This window comes from Hyaena hyaena, unplaced genomic scaffold, assembly GCF_003009895.1.
Source record: "Hyaena hyaena isolate Hyena2069 unplaced genomic scaffold, ASM300989v1 scaffold_105, whole genome shotgun sequence".
Lineage (NCBI taxonomy): Eukaryota > Metazoa > Chordata > Mammalia > Carnivora > Hyaenidae > Hyaena > Hyaena hyaena.
The window spans coordinates 3,221,653-3,243,825 of NW_024080737.1; the positions used below are offsets into that span (position 1 = coordinate 3,221,653).

Genomic DNA, 22,173 nt, shown 5'->3' on the forward strand with positions numbered 1-22,173 from the left:
CTTTGGAGATTACTGTTCTAAATATATAGTATACATATATATCATCTGATATAATTTATTATACAATTAAATATAAACACACAGCTTTCTCTATTTTTCAACATAACTTACACAGGGAGAAAATTGTCACAGAATGATGGTAGAATTTTATATATACCATTTACCCAAAAATTCAAATTTTACTTTCAATATTTGAAATGTTCAAGTAATGAAAATTTTTTATTTTTATATTTATCTGTCTAAAATTTTATTTTTACTTATCTGTACCTACTGAGGGATATAATTTGTGAACAATTAATTTTGACAATTCCATCTATTATACTTAACATTCTTTTGCTTATCGAAGACTATATATTTTAAAATCTGTGTTTGTGATCTTTTCTGAAGTCTGTATTTTTTATTCCATATATTCTTGGGAAATCCTCATTAATTTTTTTTGCCCGTCATCTCTACTTATCTTTTAAAATGCTATTAATGTAGATAATTGCTTATTTTTAATCAGTTATTGGTAGGTTAACTCATCTTTTAAAAATATGGAATAGTTGAGCAAAGGAAAGGTGATACTTTAATAATTATACTTTCTGGTTAAATTAATGTTGGTGTGAATTTGCATTTCCTTTGAAAAATGTTTGTCTCAAGCTATAGCAACAACTTTTTCTTTCAAGTGTCTTTGGTAAATAGTATGGCAGTCATATTTAAGAGTGGTATATGGTCTTCCTATTTGCCTGCGAGGCTCCTGTCAGGCTCCACGATGAATAATAAGCACAGGTAATTTTTAAAATCCATGCTGAGGATTTTTAAATTAAATGGTTTAAAAGTTTTATCAGTTCAGAAGTGTCTTGATTATGGAGTACATTTCTTTCTTTTTCAGGGATTTTCATAAAATACCATAACCAAAATTAATTGGATTTTTTTCCCTAGGTAATGAATTCTCTTATGCCTTTTGGCAGTTTTGGTGGTATGGTTCGTATCATGAGACACAAACCATTTTAGCAATATTTTCTGACAAGTACTTTTCATTAATTCAAGCAAAGTGAATTGGCATGCAGTTTCACTTAATTTCAAAATGTCTTTTTAGAATTTGTACTGAAACCTGTTTCATGGGAGTGTTCAGGCATGTTTTTTTTCTGAATTAAGTCATATCAACATAAATAAAATCAATCTTCAAAAAGAAAAAGTGCATTTTAATAGATGAATATTCATTTGATTTACAAAAGGGATCCCATAGTTGTGTTTGAAAGTTTGGACACTTCCACATACTTGTGGTGACTTTCCAAAAGGTAAAAAAGTACCAAACTGTAGCTAGAGGAGCACATTTGGAGAAGCTCCGATTGGCTGCTTTTTCTAGCACCCTGTTGTTAACTTGTTCATGCTGCTTTTCCTTTCCCAGGTCCAAGCATGGCTACTCTGCAACCAGCTTTTCTCTCACTCTTCTTTCTTTGTTTTCTGTGATGCTAGTTTCTAATGTACTTAAAGGCAATCTAAGGAGTAGCAGAGACTTTAAAGCATGACTTTAGAATGTTTCCTGTGGATTCATCAACACTCTTATGCAAAAGTTTCTTATTTTTTTTGTTAGACTTTAGCCATTTGTCTCCTGAAAGTTTGACATACAATATTTGTCCTTCCTGACCAGAGTTTTTAGTGGGACAAATGACAAATGAACTGTGTGCTATAACTGGCTTTTTATCAGTAAAATGATCAGGAAGTTCAGCGTGCTGTGGAACCACAGATAGAAAAAAGCCTGTTACCCAGACCTTTTGGGGTGATGGGGGTGGAAGTTAATCAGAGATTTCCAGAACCTTAAGGATTAATAGTAGTTAGCCAGGAAAAGCAGGGAGGGGAGAAGAAAGGTGTTCAACACAGAAGAAACCACATCTTCAAAGACCTGGTAGCTAGGAAGCTTGAAGATGTTTAGGATCACTTGGCCCTGGAACATGAGTTGGAGACTAGATATAGATAAAGATAGGGAGGTAACCAGGGACTTCTTTTTGTCCTAGTAAGGACTGGGGACATTATCTTAAGAATAAGGAAGCAGTTGATGAATTTTCACCAAAATGGTAGTAGAGTCAGGTTCTCATTTTTGAAAGATTATTGTGTCTATAGGAGAAAGAAAAACTGGAAGGGACCACAGTGAAGGCAGGGATTCCAGGAAGCTGTTAAAGTATTCTGGGAAATACTGCTAGTGGTTTCTACTTGGGTAATGGCTGTGGTGATAAAGAGAAATAATCTTATTTGAAGGAGAGTTAAAGAGGTGAATGGGTAGAACTTGGGGATTTCTTGGGTTGAAGAAACAGTAAGGAGAGAAAAGGAAAGTATTATGCCCATTTTTTGGCATGAGGAATTAGCTAGATGGGTATGCCACTGAGCTAAGTGGGGAACAGACAATTCATACTCATACATACAGATAGGAGAGTAGGGGTGGTCAAAGGATCATTTCAGTTTGGGATATTTTGCATCTGAGGCACCCGTGGTATGTCCAAGTGGATTTATCTGGTAAATAATTGAATATATGGGTTTGAGCTGAGTTAGAGATAATTTTTCATTTATTCAGCAAATGTTTAGGGAGCCCTCTTGTATGCTAGGAATTATTTTGAAAGTATTCAGAATATAGTAGTGAATAGGACAGAGAAGACAGAGATTATTTCTATAGAGAGAAGACAGAAAATAATTACAGATAAAGTACTTCAAAGTACTCTGCAGGAGATGAAACAAGGTAATGATATAGTGATAGATGGAAGGTGAAGCAGAGATTACTTTAGACAGGTGGCCTTTCTGAGGAGGTAATACTTGAAAAATGAGAAGAAAGTATGCTGAGAGTCAGGATAAAAACATTTCAGGCAGAGAGAAGAGCATGTGTTCAAAGTTCCCAAAGGCCTTAGGAGCCCAGTGGAATCTACAACCCCCCCCCCGCCCCCGCCACTTTTTGTCACTCCAAGGTGTTGGGCCACCCCGCAGCAAGCACAATAAATTTTTAGATGGCTGATTTGACAATGAATTGAGAAAAGGGCAGAATATACCCAAACTTCTGATCTTTTCTTCCTTCTTCTCCTCTTCTTACTTGGGGTAGCCCCCTCTAAGGCTCATGAATTATGGCTTTTATACAGCCCTGATTTCTCAACCTGGTGTTGAAACAAAATATTCAGAATGTTTCCTAAATTGTATTGAATCCCTGAAATGCAGATTGTGCATGTGTACCCAAAGATATATGTATCAGTATCTCTGAAATATGTCTTTATTTCCTACTGTATTAAGTGCAAGTTCTAAAGAAGAATTTAGTTTTCCCATCTATTTCCCATTGTTACAAGTAATAAAAACACTATGGAAGGCAGAGATAGGCCTTTGATAATTCTTTATTGAGTCCCATACAGCAAAAGAATCTCCAGAGGATCTGAAATACTAGCATTAAACTACAGTGCCGTACAGGATTCAAAAGACTCCCATTTAAGTGAAGGAGTTCCTTGAATCAAACACCTCCTCTGTTTTATAATAGTAAATAATGCATTGGGTGACACACTAAAATGTGTGCTTTGCTTTTTAAGTTCTGGTGAGCGTTCTAGTGATAAAAACGAAAATCATTGGCTGATTTTTGTAGAGCAGAGCTTCTCAGCCCCTGACACTATTGATATTTTAGGCCAGATAATTCTTTTTGGGGGTGAGGGGAGCTGTCCTATGCTTTGTAGGATTTTAACAGCGTCTCTGGCCTTTACTCAACAGATGACAGTCATACACCCTCCTTGGTTGTGACACACAAAAATGAGTATAATTATTGACAAATGTCCCCTGAGAGTCAAAGTCAATCTTGGCTGAGAAACTACTATTCTAGAGGAATTCTTTACTATTCTAAAGAAGCATATGCCATGCTTCAAGGGAATACCCTACTGAGCTTTCCATAGTAGACGGCAAATTCCAGACCTACTAGTAGAATTAATTAACCTCTTTCCTTTGGATCTTTTTATGATGTAAGGACAGCCTGCACCTTTAGAAGCGGTCTCTGGTGTTGTTGTACTGTAGGAAGTGACATTGGTATCATACACCCAAGTTTTATTTATTTACATGGTGAGGTATTGAGAGGGAGGAAAGAAAAATTTGAAAACTATTCTATGCTAGAGCTGTCCCAGCCCAGAATACACTGCTCAATATTGAAATATTAGCTAAAATTATGTTTTGAGAAAATTGATGAATGTGTGTTTTTATTTATATGCTCATGCACGTATATAAGTGTGTCATGCATTTATAGTGTTGCAACTTCCTAATTATTTATATATTGGCTGTTTGGGATTCTGTATATGCTTCCATTTTTTCTTTAACAAATCACTTTTTTGAATAGTCCTTAAATTATCTTTGTCTGGTCGATTACTGCATGAGATTCCACTGCATAAATCAAGAAAAAAAATTCAGCTGTTTTGGGAAAATTGATTTGCTCCTTTTGTGTTGTACATATAGTTAATAACATACTTCCTAATATCCTGTAGCATACAGATGTCAACCCTTTTCAGGCAATGGACCGAATGATGTTAAATATGAGAAACAGTATACAGGAATTACAAAGAAACTTTGTAAGTACTAAAAAATTGATGAGAACATTATTTTCAGTTATCGGTACTCTTTATTATAGTTGCTTTCAACTTTTTTTTAAATCATAGTCCACAGTGGTTAAAAAATATACCTTACAGTGTGACCCAGTATACAATACTTGTGTACTCTATGAATATACTTGAAATAAAAGTTTTGTGAGAAAATAATCATACTATTAACAGTGTGTGCCAATATTTTCTGTTTTAGTTCATATTTTAAAAATCCTGGTCACAACCTATCAAATTGATTTCACAACCTATGAGTTTGAAAAATAGCAATTAACTTTCAAAATTAAAAAAAAAAACGCAAAAACATTTGTCCTGCTGAAGGTCACTGTTGTAAATGAACATTTTATATGAATTTAGACTTTTTAATTATTTGTAACTTGTCTACGTAAAAGTATTTGTAGCATAAAATTAAGTTTTCGTGTTTTTTTTTAAACTGAAAACAGACATTTTAGGAATGATGTTTAGGCACTGGATTAGATTCATACAATTCAAATAGTTACAAACTAGTACTAATACTCTTACTTTTCTACTTGTACTATTAACATAAAAAAATAACTTGATTCAATAGGAAGAAGACTCATATTAGTAATCCTGTTTAGAATCTAAGGATCCTTTCAGTATGTCCAAATATAAGGCATTATTAATGATGTTAGTAATCTACCAATCTGGTACCCACAGGAGGTATAAATAAAACTTCTTGGTTTATGGCTAATTGGTTCAGTGTTGGCAAAATTACATACAACGGTCAACCAGTAGCTATAAAAGCATCATAGGCTACAGGGCACAGCATCTATATTTAAATCTAAGCTGCAAGTCTGTGATCTCAAAGACCTAAGGCTCTCCGAGTGAATCACTTGTTATTCCTCACAAGGAGAGTGAAAATTGGTACCTACCATGAAAGGAGATTAGGACTTTCCTGGAGTTCCATTTGGATTTACCATATCCTTAGTAGAATGTCTAGCTAGTATTGTCACTTACCTGAATCCTCTGACATTAGTTCTTCATATTTGACTAAACTCTCTGGATTTACATTTTATATTTAAATTTTATATTTAGGGTCACCTTTCAGTGGATCCAAATGGACATTCATTTAGTTCTTCCTCAATTATGACTTATTCCAAAGTAGGAGATGAACCACCAAAGGTTTTCCAGGCCGCAACTCAAACCCGTAGGGCTCCAGGAGGAGTAAGTATTTTCTGGGCATTCTTGCATTTTTATAAAATTTGGAATGATACATCACCTATATCAGATTTTAATTATTAAAGCTTGATACAGTTCTTTGGGACTAGAGATAAGGAGGAGAAGACACATATCACTGTGAAAAAGAGTAATTTTGGCTGCCTTTAGTTAGATTAGGCAATTATTTGTCTCCCCACCCCCACCTCAGGTGTCTTTTTTATGTAAATATCTATTATTGATGTTTATTATTACCTTTACATGTTGACCAGGTAAGTAGACACTAAAAAAAGTCTTTGTTTTGTGAAATAAATGTCAATTTTTAATTTATATCTGAAGTAAATGAATTTTTTAACTCATAAAACACATCAACTATTAATAGTCTTTGGCTATCATGAATATTCTAATAACCCATAGAGTTGATATGTAGGATCCATGAGATTCCAGTCCATCAACATGACTACTGAATAATTAGTTGCCTTTACATGTAGGAATGCTAGCATGTACTCCTATTACATTGTTAAGGACAGTGTTCAAGCACTAAGTTTTATATAATTAAGTTAATTGTTTTAATATTTGATTACAATTTAGAAAAAGGTTAAATTATATTGGTTCTATTTGCCGTAGACATTTTAATTTTAATTAGTTCAGGAAATATCTGAGAACTGTTACCACAATTTTACTGCAACTTAGTAGGGGAACTGAGTACCCAGGATTTTTAGAGCTGTAGATTTATAGCCTTACCTCTGTGGGTAAACAGGTCCTGAGGAGTTAGAATTATAAACATTCTATGTATATTTAAATAATAACTCATTTTTATTTTCTTCATTTTTATAGATAAAGGAAACTAGGAGAGCACTGAGAGATTCTGACAGTGGGCTAGAAAAAATGGCTGTAGGTCATCATCTTCATGACAGAGCTCATGTCATTAAAAAGTCAAAGAACAACAAAACCGGAGATGAAGAGGTCAATCAAGAGTTCATCAATATGAGTGAAAGTAAGTTGTCACAGAAAATAGCATTCTTCTTCTAAAACAGCAGCTCTACTGTGAGAACTTGAATGTTTTTTGTAGAAACACTTCATAACATGTCCTTTCGAGGTAGTTTATGAATAATACGTGTATGGACTACCTTATCAAAGTAATAAAATTGTAGATTCATTGTTTCATAGTAGATCTGTTTTTTTATAGTGATTTTGGTAATGCTATTCATTTTTTGTTTTATACTTGGAAATGGAATCTTTTGAATTGTCATTTGGTAAGAGTGTCAGTAAGCAAAATGACTTTTTGAATATTTCTGAGGTATATTTGAAAAATAAGGAATAAAAAAGAAAATTAAAATTAGCCATAATCTAAATAAATAAATAAAATTATCCATAATCACAACCGAAAATATTTGTACTGTTTTACTGTATTTCTTCCTAATAGTTTTCTGGATATATAAACACATAAACTTTCTTTCAAAGTTAGTATTGTATTATCTAGTTTACATTGTGCTTATTTTAATTCACCAGTATAATCGTGAAAGCAGTCACCTATGATGAGGTTTTCAGAAACATTCTAAATGGTTACCTAAAAATTTTATCCTGAATAGGCCATATTTTATTTAAACCATTCTGTACTGTTGGGCACTTAATGTTTTGTATAGATACAATTTTAATTTATTGTATTGTTAGATAGTATATCATGTATATATTAAATAAGTCTTTCCATTTTCTAGATTTTATATTTATTCTTCAATGCATTTAGGTTCTTTCAGTGTCCTAACTCTCTCATTGTAGTTTTTGGGTTATATTGGTCTCCTATTTTCAAAAAGTATTTTCAATAAGTGTTTTGTCTTACTAAAGGGTTTTAGAAAAGAAATTCTCTTAAGGTTTATTCTCTTGATAAAATTATTCTTAGGTGATGAGATGGAAGTTACATCTTAATCTTTTTTTTTTTTTTTTTTTTAAAGTTCTCAGTTAGTTTATTAATCCTCTCATGGAAAATCTGCAAAAGCACCAGATAGTCACTGCAGAATCTTTACTCCTTCTTTTTGCCAGCACCAACATTGGCTTTTGCAGTTCCCCTGACTTTCTTCATTCTGTTCTTGCGTTCCTTTCGCTGTTTTCTGGATGTCTTTTTCTTCTCATACAGGCCATGTCTTGCAAGTCTATGTTTGGGTTCATTTTTCTTTGCATAATCCAAGGAATCATAAATCATGCCAAAGCCAGTTGTCTTGCCACCTCCAAAATGGGTTCTGAATCCAAACACAAAGATGACATCTGGTGTGGTCTTGTACATTTTGGCTAGTTTTTCCCGAATCTCTGTCTTAGGTACTGTTGCCTTTCCGGGGTGAAGAACATCAATGACCATTTGTTTCCGCTGAAGTAGTCGGTTGGTCATGAACTTCCTGGTCCGGATAGTTACTGTGTCGTTCATGATGGCGGCAGAGCCCATCTTAATCTTTAAAAAAAAATTTTTTTTTAATGTTTTTCTTTGAGAGGGACAGAGGCAGAGTGCAAACAGGGGAGGAGCAGAGAGAGAGGGAGACACAGAATTTGCAGCAGGCTCCAGGCTCTGAGTTGTCAGCACAGAGCCCAATGTGGGGCTCGAACTCACAAATGGTGAGATCATGACCTGAGCTGAAGTCAGATGCCCAACCACCTGAGCCCCCCAAGCGCCCCATCTTAACCTTTCTTTAATTTTAACCTTTGTAATTTTGTCATAGTTAAATGTATAAAGAGTACTTCACAATAATTAACATGCTGAAGAAAAATTTAGTGAAAGAACACATTATTATTATAAAGGGCATCTGAAAGAACAATATTACTATTTAACAATTGTTATTATTGAAGTTAGATTACCTACTTTATAGCAACATAAATTGACAGGCGAGATGTATAACCTGTCAGGAAATTGACAAAAGCTTATGTGTTAGGCCAAGGTATGTAGGAAAACGATGAGGTTAATAAGAAGTGCTTATTAGGGGCGCCTGGGTGGCTTAGTCGGTTAAGCGTCCGACTTTCGCTTAGGTCATGATCTCGCAGTTCGTGGGTTCAGGCCCCGCGTCGGGCTCTGTGCTGACTGCCAGCTCAGAGCCTGGAGACTGTTTCGGTCTGTGACTCCCTCTCTCTCTGACCCTACCCTGCTCACTCTGTCTCTCTGTCTGTCTCCTAGAAATAAATAAAACAAAAAAAAAAAAAAAAATAAGAAGTGCTTATTATAGCAGGAGTGTCCAAGTACAGAGGAAAAGCATGGTCACCAGGAGGTGACCCCCAAAAAAGACTGTAAGTCAGTATAATTGGGCCAAAGGGTCCACTAGGTAGAAAAATACGATATCCAGGCAGATGCATGGAAGACCAGATCATCAATAACCAAATTGTCAATAGGAATAAAACAGGGACAAACAAAAAAGGAAACACTGCCCAGAGTCAAAGACCTTATTTGGAGCACTTCCCTGCATCTATTCTATCTTGAGGTTTGACTGATGGAAGCACAAGGCCAGAATCCAGTATGTAGGAACAAGGCATTTACTGACAGTTGATACCTTAATACTTGCCTATTTAATTTGATATTTAATGTAGGTGATGCTCACGCTTTTGATGATGAGTGGCAAAATGAGATTTTGAAGTACAAACCAGTGGGACAGTGGCGCAATGTGGAGAACCCTAGGATGCGAAGTGTTGGTCATGAGAGTTCAGGCTCCCGAGAACTTAAAAGAAGGTAAAAGTTATTTCTAAAATATATTGTGCTTTTTAAAGAAGAATTTGAAGAAAAGTTATGTAATTTTTCCTCTGTAACAGGAAGTTTGATTAACATCTGTTGTTTGTGTCAACAGTATCTTTTGTGAAGGATATAATAATTTTACATTATATCTGAGTATTCCACACAGATTTGAATTTGTATCTAAAAACCAGTAATATTTTATGTTTGTATCATTAGTAACTCACTAGGAAATTATGCCTCAGAAGATAGGGGCTAAAATCCTTTTAAGGAAGAGGGATATACTATAATGTAGTTATTTTTGTAAAACAGATATTAGTCTAGATAGAGGAGTCATACATTTCATGCCAGGTAAAGATATTGGTGTCTAGAGATATAAGGAGAGAGGGGCTCTTTTCGAAAGGCTTAACAAAACTTCCCTGGGGCACCTGGGTGGCTCAGTTGGTTAAGTGTCCGACTTCGGCTCAGGTCATAATCTTACAGTTCGTGGGTTCGAGCCCTGCGTCAGGCTCTGTGCTGACCGCTTGCTCGGAGCCTGGAGCCTGCTTTGGATTCTGTGTCTCCTTCTCTCTCTGCCCCTCCCCCTGCTCACACTGTGTCTCACTCTGTCTCTCAAAAATAAATAAATGTAAAAAAAAAAAAAAAAAACCTTCCCTAAAAAGTCAATGGGAAATGCATTTTTAGACACTTGTATGATATATAACAATATCTGCACCTAAATTAGGTATAAGATATTAGATATTTTGGAAGAATTTTTCAAAAACGTTAGCCTCCTTTGGGATTACCTTTTTGAATAGCTGTGAAATAAAAATGTGCTGAAACTATACCTTAAAGATTAGAGATTTTTGTACATTTAATGTGTATGGTATAGTTAGAATTTGATTCTCTGGGGAAAAAATGGAAAACAATACCTAATTCCTATTAAAATTATACTTGAGAGAGAGAGGCTTCACCAGGCCTTAAAACAGAAATCTGTTCTAGGCCATAAGAGAGCAGAGGATTACTGCAGAAGGTGGAAGCTTCACAAAACCAGCAGTGGACAAGTGGGTACCAAGTAAATCAGAAGCCTTGTGTAGAATATCATGTGCCAGCATGTTTTATTTTAAATAACTTATTTAGGAGCTTAGAGCCCTAATATTTTCTATAGAAAATTTGCTCCCATATTACTTTTAGACAATATTTGTCTCACTTTGAAACGTTTATTGATAAAAACTTTTCAGTGCTAAGTATAATTATGAAATCCAGGTCCCTGTTAGAGAAAGCATGTTCTTTATAGACAATCTGTATATCTGTGGCCCCATCAGTGGCATTTTTTGTAAAATAGTATCATCCAATAGAACTTTCTGAAATGATTTTCTGTGATAACAAACATGTTATGTATCTGTATTGTCCAATATGGTGGCCTCTAGCCACATGTGGCTATTAAATCATACTTGAAATATGGCTGATGCAGCTGAGGAACTGAATTTTAAACTTTATTTTATTTTAATTAATTTAAATTTAAATGATGGGGCTAGTGGCTACCATGTTAGATAATATGTTTAAACAGGTAGGTCTATCTCAGGAAAGCAGCTGTTGCTTTCTTAAATTTTAATGAAATAGTCTTCCATGTGTTTTTCAAAGCTATTATGGAATTTTTAGATAAAACTCTCCATAAATTACAGTGGTTTTTTATTATGTTTGTATTGATTTGTAAGCCAATTGGCCATTTAAAAAAATGGTATTAATGTTCATGTTACATTTCTCAGGGAGAAATCTCATCAAAGTCCAGCCATTGAAAATGGAAGAAGATCAAATGTTTTTGTGGACAAACTCAACATCAAAGGATCACCTGTGAAAATCAATAAAAAATAAATAGGCTTGCAGTTGATTTGTTTAGTTTTGTTTTAACAGAGAAAGTAATGGTGCTGGGTAATACACGTAAGACCAATCCCTTGTTAAATCAGTACTGTACTTAACAACTTACTACTGACATCTGAATGTTCTTGAAAGTGCTAGCTTTGTATTGTCCCTACTTTAGAAATAAAACTTTGATTTTCTGCAATCTAAGTAAGTTGCTAAACGTTTGTAAAACTCTTTATTTTAAAACATACTAATTTTTAAAGCTGATTTTGCTCTCCCAGTTATCTTCCTATTGGTTATGTGTTCTTTTATACGTTCCAGATTGAATTTAGAGCTAGTTTTATCATATGCACTCATTATAAGAAAGTAAAATGTTAAAAAATAGTCTTGGTTTTCACTAACAATACCACAGTGATGTTAATAAAGATAATAAAGATAATAAAGTTAATAAAGATTTAAAGTTAATAAAGATAAAATTATTTATGTTATGTAGCCAGCTAGCTTAAAGATTTAAAAAAAATAAAGCAAAGCTAACTAGTACTGTTTTATGAGAAATTAGTTATTATTTGAGAAACTACATTAAAAATAATCAATTCTGAATTTCAAGGAATGAGATTTTAAATTCCTAATATATATGAGTTGTATTCTTATAATTTCTTTTACAGTGTATTCCTTTTTGTTCTAGATTACATTTTTAGCATTCATCAGACTTTGTATTGACATTTCTCTTTAACTTCTTAAGGTAGCGTATTTCTGGTCCCCTTTCCCAGAAACAGCTTAATCTGTCTCCACAGTTAACATTCTAAAGTTGGAATGTCCTTGGAGTAACTCTGCTCAGCCTTTTTGTGACATTTACAAAAATGCATTTGGTATTCTGTAAACTTGAATGATTGATTGTCTCAAAATTTTTTAGACAAGGTATATGTGTGTTTGAGCAAAGTACTTAATAAATCAGTTGTTCCCTTTATACCATTTAAAAATTCAGCTTTAGTTCTTTTATTCTATAATTCAGTCTGTTTTTATAAATGTTAGACTTGAAGTTTATGAGAATATAAAATCTTAACTCTTAAGTTCTGTTGGAAAGGGGGAAAAAGGAAGAGAAAATCCACTATCACTCCATAATCCTAATATCTTTTTTTTTTTTTTTACTTTGGAAGTAGACCTATGTGACTGTGCTTATGCTCTCCTAATTGTCCATAATATATTAGGGTGTTTCATACTTTTAATTAGTTACTAAAATAAGAGGTATACATGTCAATTCATTTTTATAACAAAAAGTGAGCATGTATTAAAGATGTTAACATTTTCCTCTTATGCATACTTTAGTATACTAATAACATAATATATTGGGAAGTTGTCATAAGACATAAATTCTAAATAACACTCTGCATAAATTCAGTTGATAGGGCAAAATCCCAATAGAATAGACACTGTAATTATTCTCCTTCTGCCTAAATCTTACACTGGTGATAACTTTAATCATATTCAAGTATGAAAACACACTTTAATAAATAATTATATTAAAACAGTATAACTTTAATGTATCATATAGCAATTAGAGCATCCATAGCTATTTTTTCTCCCAATTTGTTTACCATAGAAAGTAAATAAAAATCAAATTAAATATGTATTTCTTCTTATGCCACAGTACTTCATAAGAGGCTACTTGTAAAAATATGTGACATATGGAGATTAAATGTCAATTCTTTATGTTCACATGATGCTGAAATAGCCACTTTTCAGAATTATTTTTACCATACTGCAGAGGTCAACCAGTATAAGAAAGAAGATTTTCTGTAACTTGTAGTTCATGTTATTTTTTCTTTGTGAACAACCATTGATTTTTCTAGAACCCTGGATCTTTTGGGAATGGAAAGACAGTAACTATTTGGTGAATGTGGCCTTAACAATAAGGCCAAATTGCTTACTTAGGCTCCTTGCTACATTAGAGATTTTCCTGATACCTGGCTACCTCAGTAATAGGTTTTCATTACTCTGCCTTCATGACTCCGTTATCCTTTATTATCACAGGGCAGAGCAGGAGCACACTGAAATCAGATAGTGCCCTAAGTGGTATTTGGAGATCTTGCTTCAGGGAGGTGACATTCATGAGGGTAGAGCCCTCGTGAATAAGATTAGTTGTATTAACAGACCCCAGAGAGCTCCCTTTCCCTTTCTGTTAATTTCTGTTGTTCATAAGCCAATCTATTGTTTATGGTATTTTTTTTAATGTTTATATACTTTTGAGAGAGAGAGACTGAGTGCCATCAGGGGAGAGGCTGAGAGAGAGGGAGACACAGATTTGGAAGCAGGCTCCAGGGTCTGAGCTATCAGCACAAGAGCCCAACATGGAGCTGGAACTTGTGAACTGCGAGATCATGACCTGAGCTGAAGTACGACACTCAACTGACTGAGCCACCCAGGCACCCCAATTGTTTATGATATTTTTATCGTAGCACCCTGAATGGACCAAGACAGTGGTCTTAGGCTGATTGGGCTAGGGCAATTTGGAAATTCTACTGAAGTGTGACCATGACCCTCATTACAGTGTATTCGGACCTTCTGTTTGGTAATAATGTTCATTTCTGAGACCTCTTGAGACCCCCTGTCCCTGATTACATGGATTTTGCCGTAAATTTGCATTCTGATGATCTCTTACTCCCCAGTGTTATGCTTATTGTCTCTTGGAGTTTGGGGATTCTGATTAGACTTTGGTGTCCTCTGGTGAATTTTAAACACCATCTCCTATCTTCTACTTGCCCACCATCTTATGTTAATTGTCTGTGAAAACTTTCCTGAGTCCTGTCAGTTGCATGAGAAATTTGCTTTGGGAGATACCTTCTATCTACCCATGTTGCCTTCTAACCGTGTTTCTCAGGTCAGTTGTCATGTGGTTTAACATTAGGGTTAAAGCCTGAGACAGACATAGCAGTATTTTACATTTGATAGAGAATATCAGGCAGTTTCTCATGAGTTTGTCATCTAATAGACTTGTCCTACCTCCTGGCATAACTTTAGCAGATAATTGTAATGGCCACTCTGGGGAACTTGAATGTAAGCAAGACTTGCACTTGAGAGACACCTTGAAGAACAATACCAAAGAAACAACAAAGAAACAAAACCTCAGGAGAGCCTTTATTTGTCTAAAGGAGGCCACTTTGCTTATGCAGAAGACTAGCCATCTTTTATTTCTAGACTTCAGAGTTTTTACTGTATGGCTTATATTTAAACTTTCTCCTCCGTATTGAAGAGGGAAAGTAATTAGCTTTTACAGGAATACTTTCATATTTGCATTATTAATTAAACAAGGAAGCCATTAGACTGAGGCTTTAATGCCTTAGTAGCCCATGTAAACAAACCAAAACAAACCTGTAATGCCTCTAAGAGATCGAAACCTAAAGACATCTAATCACAGTCAACTAGACTTTCCCATATAAGGCAACCACTTAAGCTACAGCCAATCAAATAATTGCTTTGCTTTGCTTCTACCTCTTCTCTATAAAAGTCTCCTTTAGATCTAGTTAGTGGAGACCTTCTAACCACTTCCTGTTTGGCCTCTGCCTGATACCAATAGATTATTGCTCAACCTTGATGAGGGAGCATAAGGCAAGCTGACAGGCCACAAACACCCCATCCCCACCCCCAGGTGGGAATTGTGTGATATTCCTTGGGCACTCCTGGCTGCCCAAGAACAAAAGAATGGGGAAAACAAATGGTTAACTGATAGAGATCATAGTCCTACAAGACGTAAGTCTCCATCACCCCTCCATAGTGAAGTGGGAAACAAAGGCAGAAGGAAATGGCAGATAGAACTAAATTTCCTTATAACCCACAGCCCATTGACAAATACTTGAGGCTGGCAGAGTAAAATGTTTCTCCAGGAACTCCATACTGTCTCAGTGCTAATGCCAAGGCCTCCATTATCCTGTGAGTCTCTTTAGCATATGAAAACGTTACTGGAAACTTCCCCTGGACTTTACCTCTCCCCACCTCCGTAGTATAAACCAGTTTCTCTTTGTGGTTCCTGAGCAGCTCTTTATGCCCAAGGGTCCTGTCCCTGTGCTTTAATAAAATCACCTTGCACCAAAGACATCTTCAAGAATTCTTTCTTGGTTGTCGGCTCCAGACGCCACGAATCCCACTGTCACCCCCAAAAAGCCTCATCAAACCTCACATTTTTTTCAATATTTTAATTTTTTTAAGTAATCTTTACACCCAACATAGGGCTCAAACCCACAACCCCAAGATCAAGAGTTGCATGCTCTGCTGCTGAGTCAGCCAGGTGCCCCTCAAACTTAAAAATTTTAATATGGCATCTGGTTCACCATTTTTTCTGTTCCTCTCCCTATTTTTTCCTCCCACTTGAAAATTTTTAAAGATGAATTAAAGTCATTCTGTCATATGTGCAATCTAGGAAAATCTACTCCAAATAAACAGTATAAAATGTCTAAGAGAAAAAGCTAATAAATTATTTATGCTGCTTTTGCATAAGAATATGGACAATTTAAGCAATAGCTTTTGTTAGTTAAATAGATTGTGTTAGTATGATTCAAGATAAAAAGGAGCTTTTAAATATAATTTAATGATTATGAATATAAGGTTTATAAAATGTTTTTTAAAAAGCTTTAGGAAATATTTCTGATAAGTGGATGGATCTGGGTAAATGAATGAATATTTAAAGTCAAGTGTATGTCTTCTTCCAATTTTTATTATATAACATTAATGCTAATAAAAACTTCTAGTTTATATAAAACTAAGGTTGAACTTCTCATTTATACCTTACAAGTATCTGGGGTGCCTGGGTGGCTCAGTCAGTTAAGTATCCAACTTCGGTTCAGGTCATTATCTCATAGTTCCTGAATGAGTTCGAGCCCCACATCGGACTCTGTGCTGACAACTCAGAGCCTGGAGCCTGTTTCAGATTCTCTCTCTCTCTCTCTCTCTCTCTCTCTCTTTCTCTCTCTCTCTGCCCCGCCCTTGCTCATGCTCTGTATCTCTCTCTTTCAAAAAAAAAAAAACTTTACAGATTTCCTATTTTGATCTTATGGGTCAAATAAGTTATCATTAACTCCATTAAGATTACAGCATATAAAATGATGCTTAAATAAAATTGTAACACATATGTCTTCTAAGGGGGTTTTAATCTTACATATTATTATAATACTATCAATTATAAAGAATGAATATGTTAGTTAAAAATGTGATTTTTCAGATCCTCAGTTAACTTTTCTAGACCTTAGAAAAAATTAAATTAGTCCTTGAATACTTGGTCAATTTCTAAGTGAAAAGAGATACAATGTTTTGGTAACTAGGGATAGTTTCAATTTTCTTATACATTATAAAATGATTATGAATTAACAGTGTAGAAATGCATTGGATGACATTGCAAATGTTATTTTGCCACTTTAAAACTTAATCTATAAAAATACTCATAAAAATTTAGATAGACAGCTCTTGATTTTCTGCCTTCCAGTTTTCTCTTTGGAGTAAAGAAACGTTGATTACTTTGTTTAAAAATGGTTAATAAAAACAAAAAGATAGTTGGTACAATAATTACAGAAAAATGAATATATATGTATACACATAAGACAATGAGAATGAAATTTAACTTTAAAAAACTATTAAAGTTTAATCTCATCATTTACTTAATTATGTATTTAATTTATATATTTTAAACAAATACATATGAAGGTTTATAAAGACTAAAATTTTGAAAGTCCGTCAGAAATGTTTATTTAAAGTTATGTTCAATGTTAATGGATTTATTCTTCAAATCAGTTTACAAATCCTTTATTGCAAATTAATACATGGATGATATACAAAAAGTAAATTTGAAATTGATCTTTGAGATTTTGGTTTTTCTTTTCTTGTCTCCTGTAATTTGATTTCTATTTATTTGTTCTCATTCACACATTCATTTAACAAATACTTGTGGAGCACCCAGCACATGCTAAGGGATACAGCAATTAACAAAAAGCAGATTGCTCTCCTTATGGAACTGATTTCCATTGAGAGAGTCAGATAATAAACAGGTATGGGAAGGAAGGAAAATGAAACAGCATCGGAAGGTAGTAAGGGAGGAGCCCCCTGTTTTAGAAGAGTTCCTTAGGGAACACCTCATTGATGAGGCTATTAGAACAGAGAGAAGTAAATAAAGGAAAGAGCTACCCCCGTATCTAGGGAAGAGCAAACTCTCTGGTCATAGGAGGATCTGCAAGGAGGCCAGTGTGGCTGGAGCAAAACCAGCAAGGGAAACGCGGCCACGTTAGCCTGGCTGCTCAGGCAGGGCCTTTGGACGCACTTTCTCTGAGGGGAAGGGGAAGCCATTTCAGATTTTTGTTTTTAATTTACTTATGAAAAGTTTCGAACCGACACAGAAGTAGAGCTAACAGCAACAATGAACTCACTGGAGTATTTTCATTAGGAAAATGACATGGTGTGACTTTAAAAGGAGCCCTCTAGTCACAGGTTGTGAATAGTCTAAACCGCCTCCCGGGGAGCAGTGAGATCATGAAGGAAATCTATTATACAGCAGTGAGGTGGAGAGATGGCGGTGTTGAGAGGTGGGGAGTCCAGGGCAGGTTCTGGACCTAGTTTTGAAGGTGGTGCCTGTAGCATACGCTGACAGATTAGACCAGAGGTGTCAGAGAGTGCAGTCGAAGTGACTAACATTTTTGGTCAGGGCAACTCGAATGGAGTTTCCATTCACGAGATAAAGACGACAGAAGATTTTGAGAGGAAGAGCAGAAGCTCTGTTTTAGACCTACAGAGTTCGAGACACTTCTAAGACATCCAAGTGGAATCGGCAAGGATACTGTCATCCATACGTACTGAACATGTAACATTTAACATCGAACAATGAATTTTTTGAAATGAGAAGAAAAAAACCCACTTGTAATTGATAGTTCATTTTTCCACATTCTTTTCAAGTCATGTCTTATAGATCATTTTTTTTCGTGTTTGTAATATCATAGATAACAATTTTGCATTTTTCTCACTTAAATTCTGTTGTAAACATTTCTCCACATTGTTATATTGGTGTGGCTGCTCAAGCCGGACCTTCTAGGCACTTTGATGGGGGAGGGAAATACATTTCAGATTTTTCTGAAGTTATGAAAAATTTCAAACCTACACAAAAGGAGACATGACAGCAACAATGAATACGCAAACACGTTTGAAAGTTTGCATCTTTCTGGGAGCACGCAAATTGTTCCATTGGCTCTACAAAGCAACTACACTATCTCTTCCAAGTCTATAGAGGGCGCCCAGCGTCGGAAGGCGCTGTTCGGCTCTGAAGTCCGGAAGCCCCTCTTTCCCTTCCCCTCGCCTCCCTAGCGTCCTTCACCCCGGAAGCACTTTTCCGGCCCTGATTGCCGGCGTGACTTCGAACGCTTCAAGTTGTGGGGTTGGTTGCAGAGCAGACCCGGAGCCACCGGACCTTTACACCGGTTCTGCGCTTGCCTCGATGAGGTTGCTGGGAGCTGTCGCCTCAGCTCTGGGGCGTGGACCTCTCCCGCGGGTCCCCGCCACCCTGGGATGGCAGGGGAAGCAGGTACTAGAGCCCGGCGAGGCGAGACCGAACCAGAGACTGCGGACGGGACGTTGCTGTCCTCCAGGGCTAAGGGAGCAGTGATTCCTTCCCTGGGACCTCCTGACAGCTCTGGATAGGAGCTGTCGTGCCTCAGTGCTGAAGAGCCTTTCGGTACCTGCACGTGTTCTCGTTGTTCGTGAGCTGCGTCTCGGTGCCTTGGCAGAGTGGACGGGCCACCGATTTATGGTTAAGGCCCTTTTTGGTATACCTTAAAGAGAAGTGACTGGAGTGAAGGTCCGACCAGCTGAAAAATTAGTGTATTCAGGGTTCGATCCCAAGGCTTCTGACAGATCGTCTAGTGCTCTTTTCACTGCACAGTGTCCTTGGGATGGGTTACTTGCTTTGGCGTTCAGCCTTTCCGGTACTCTTCTTTGCATTTCTGTCTTTTGTGGGGGTTGCAGAATGGAGTAGGATTGGGCAGGAGTTGAGCTTTTCCTAATATGCAAACATTGTTTGCTTTCCGTGCTGGTAGTCGTGGAATTAGTTATCTAAGTGCCTGTCCACCAGAATACATTTAGTATTTGTCCGCCGTTTCTAAGGTCTCCCGTTTTCCTTTCCCCAAAAGGGCTGCGGTACGTTTTGGATGTGCAGTCCTATAGATAGAGGCTTACATTGCGTCCTGATTCCGTAAAATGCAGGATTCTCCTTTACCCTCACTCCCAGCAGAATAAAAGTTTTTCTAAAAAGTCATTATTTTTGTGCTTAGAAGGAATTGGAAATTTTTTGTGGGCTTCCTTGGAGACTGCAGACATCCTTGTTAGCGGTGGCCCACACTACAGTAAGGGAAAAGGGCGGGAAATCAAAGTAAAATTTAAACTAAAAACTGTATTTCCTATTGAAGTAGTGGTTGGAAGTTGTCTTTCTGGTTTTATCAGCCCCAGCGGATAATTTCAAACCTGTGATATTTGGGAAAGTACCTGTCCCCTTTTATTTAATTCGCTTCTTTGGTACCTGTATATATCTTTTCAGATTTAGTTAGTTTTTATTAAGAATGTGTGAATTCTTCTGTCCTCTCTTGTAGTTTCTCCTTTGGTTACAAGAGCCACAGGTTGAGGCATTCATTCCTTTTTTTGCCTTTCCACGCTGTCTAGAGTGGTGCTTGGTGTCCATTGAGATTCGTTGGTGGAAAGATACCAACCAACCAAGTTCTAATTACCCAGTGTTATCTCTTATAGTTAGTGCACTGAAATGAGCTGTCTTATTTTTTCAGGTTAATTGGAAAGTCTGCCGATGGTGTTCATCAGGGGTGATTCCTAATGAAAAGATACGAAATATTGGAATCTCAGCCCACATTGATTCTGGGAAAACTACATTGACAGAACGAGTGCTTTACTACACTGGCAGAATTGCAAAGATGCATGAGGTATGTGGTTCGTGGTTGGTTCCGGGTTAGTGAGAGCTTGGTTTTAATTGTTTAGTAGTTACGATTTAATGAACATTACAAAACCTGAAAGATTAAAAGAATGGGAACAGTGGAGCTTTAGTCAGAGTCCTGTCACAAATGGGATAGTTCATACTGGCTCGCAGTGTGGTTGTGAGGAATCTTCCTAGAGACCATCACTGTGTGGATTCTCAGTGAATTGTCTTTTAGGAACGTTAAGTCTACACCTGAAACTAATATAACTTTGTTAATTAACACTTCCGTTAAAAAGTCATGATGTATTAAGCAGCTGTTAAAGTAGTATTTCCGTAATTTTTAATGTTATGGAGAGATGTTTGTAAAGTGGAAAAAGACTTTAAAAACTATATGTAGTATGATGTTTATAGTTGCAAAATACATGCATCAAAAAAATTGTTTTTGTACTTTGCGGAGCCATGGAGTGTGGTTTGGGCTCAGATTTTGGGAGCTGAGGCGGCGGCAGGCTGGGCCCGGGGGCTCAGCATGGAGCAGGTGAAGGTGCAGATCGCAGTGGCTACGGCGCAGGAGCAGCTGCAGAGGATGACAGACAAGTGCTTCCGGAAGTGCATCTGGAAGCCAGCGGCTCCCTGGACAGTTCGGAACAGAAGTGCATTGCCAGTACATGGACTGCTACTGCTACGTGGACCCCTGGAACACTGTGTCCTGAGCCTGCAATTCACAGCTGCAGCAGAAACGAGCCAACTTTTGACCCTGACTCCCCTGAGGACTACCAGCACCCCCCCACCCCCATTTCCATAAATGCCTTTTGCGAGGCAGGGGCCTGCTTGTGCATTCTGCCTGTCTGTGAGGAGGAGACCTGTGCCCCCACACTTGGGATGCTGCTTCCCTCCCACCTGCCACCAAGTGTGACTTGGGGCTTCCCAAAGTGCTGACAGCCCAGCGGCACTTCCCCTGGTGTGCCCAGGCTCACCTGCTGCCTTGGACATCTAATCCATATTTGGACCTGGAGGCATGGTCAGACCCCACCTGAGCTGTGGCCTCCTGATGGTGGGCAGACATATACATTATGAGAGAGGGGCAAAAAAAAAAAAAAGAAAAAGATTTTATCCTAACATTGAATAACTTAACTCTCCATTTCTTCAGAGGAAGCTCATCTTGTTAAATCACAAGTACTTTGAAAGCTGAATCCTTCCCACCCAGGCCTCAAAATCCACATGTAGTAGAGCAGGGAAAAATCTGTTCTCTGAACATCTGCATGTGACTACCACAAACCTGATGGGCAGGAATAGTGTAAAGGAAACAAGGCTGGCTCTTAAGACTGAGGTGATTGCTCTGCTAGTGGTGCTGAGAACGGCGATGAAAAGAGAGGCAGTAAATAGAGGGCAAAACCTGTAATCACTCTTTTATTTCTCAAGATATGGTTTGAGGATAGCCGCCTCTGAAAATTGCATCGGTTAACTAGCTGTGTTCTAGTTCCATCTCAGTAAGGGTTTCTCTCCTTGGGATGCAGGGACAGGGAAATCTGACTTGCTGTGCTCATGTTTAGGTGAAAGGTAAAGATGGAGTCGGTGCTGTCATGGATTCTATGGAACTAGAGAGACAAAGAGGAATCACTATTCAGTCAGCAGCCACCTACACCATGTGGAAGGATGTCAATATCAATATTATAGATACTCCTGGTGAGTTGACTTCTTTCTTGGTTTTATTGCAGCTTGTTTTCACAAAAGCACATTTAGTTCTTCACTATGATCCAGCTCATTTTTGACTGTCAAATAATACTCAAAAGTGTGACTGAATTCCTGTTAGAGAGATCTGACTTGGGACCTAGAACACTTCCTCCTCCTGTGGTTTCCTTGAAAAATAGTACAAATAAATTGTGAGCAGGAAGATTCTTGATTGTTACAAGCTGTGGCTGATT

General features: G+C 36.8%; 3 protein-coding genes across 8 annotated transcripts in view; 2 read left to right on the forward strand and 1 right to left on the reverse strand.

The window, feature by feature from the left end:
* Nucleotides 1-11,511, forward strand: part of MLF1 (myeloid leukemia factor 1) — a 36,873-nt gene extending 25,362 nt beyond the window's left edge. For 2 of the 6 annotated variants that reach the window (XM_039236035.1, XM_039236038.1), the window contains exons 3-7: nt 4,473-4,556; nt 5,640-5,768; nt 6,597-6,756; nt 9,324-9,462; nt 11,211-11,511. In XM_039236035.1, coding sequence (XP_039091966.1) covers nt 4,473-4,556; nt 5,640-5,768; nt 6,597-6,756; nt 9,324-9,462; nt 11,211-11,316 — 618 coding nt within the window. In that variant the 3' untranslated portion in view covers nt 11,317-11,511. Of the gene's footprint in view, nt 1-946; nt 964-4,472; nt 4,557-5,639; nt 5,769-6,596; nt 6,757-9,323; nt 9,463-11,210 lie in introns of those variants that run through there. The other 4 variants (XM_039236039.1, XM_039236040.1, XM_039236036.1 and 1 more) reach the window with 4 other exon arrangements.
* On the reverse strand, nt 7,688-8,187 carry LOC120234258 (40S ribosomal protein S24-like). The gene has a single exon (XM_039236041.1). It carries the CDS (start codon nt 8,176-8,178, stop codon nt 7,780-7,782), a length of 399 nt encoding a protein of 132 aa, XP_039091972.1. The 5' UTR covers nt 8,179-8,187; the 3' UTR covers nt 7,688-7,779.
* A 7,163-nt stretch (nt 11,512-18,674) lies between the features above and the next one.
* The window catches only part of GFM1 (G elongation factor mitochondrial 1), a 46,456-nt gene continuing 42,957 nt past the window's right edge, over nt 18,675-22,173 (forward strand). The window contains exons 1-3 of the mRNA XM_039236048.1: nt 18,675-18,856; nt 20,106-20,258; nt 21,802-21,934. Coding sequence (XP_039091979.1) covers nt 18,770-18,856; nt 20,106-20,258; nt 21,802-21,934 — 373 coding nt within the window. The 5' untranslated portion in view covers nt 18,675-18,769. The remainder of the gene's footprint in view (nt 18,857-20,105; nt 20,259-21,801; nt 21,935-22,173) is intronic.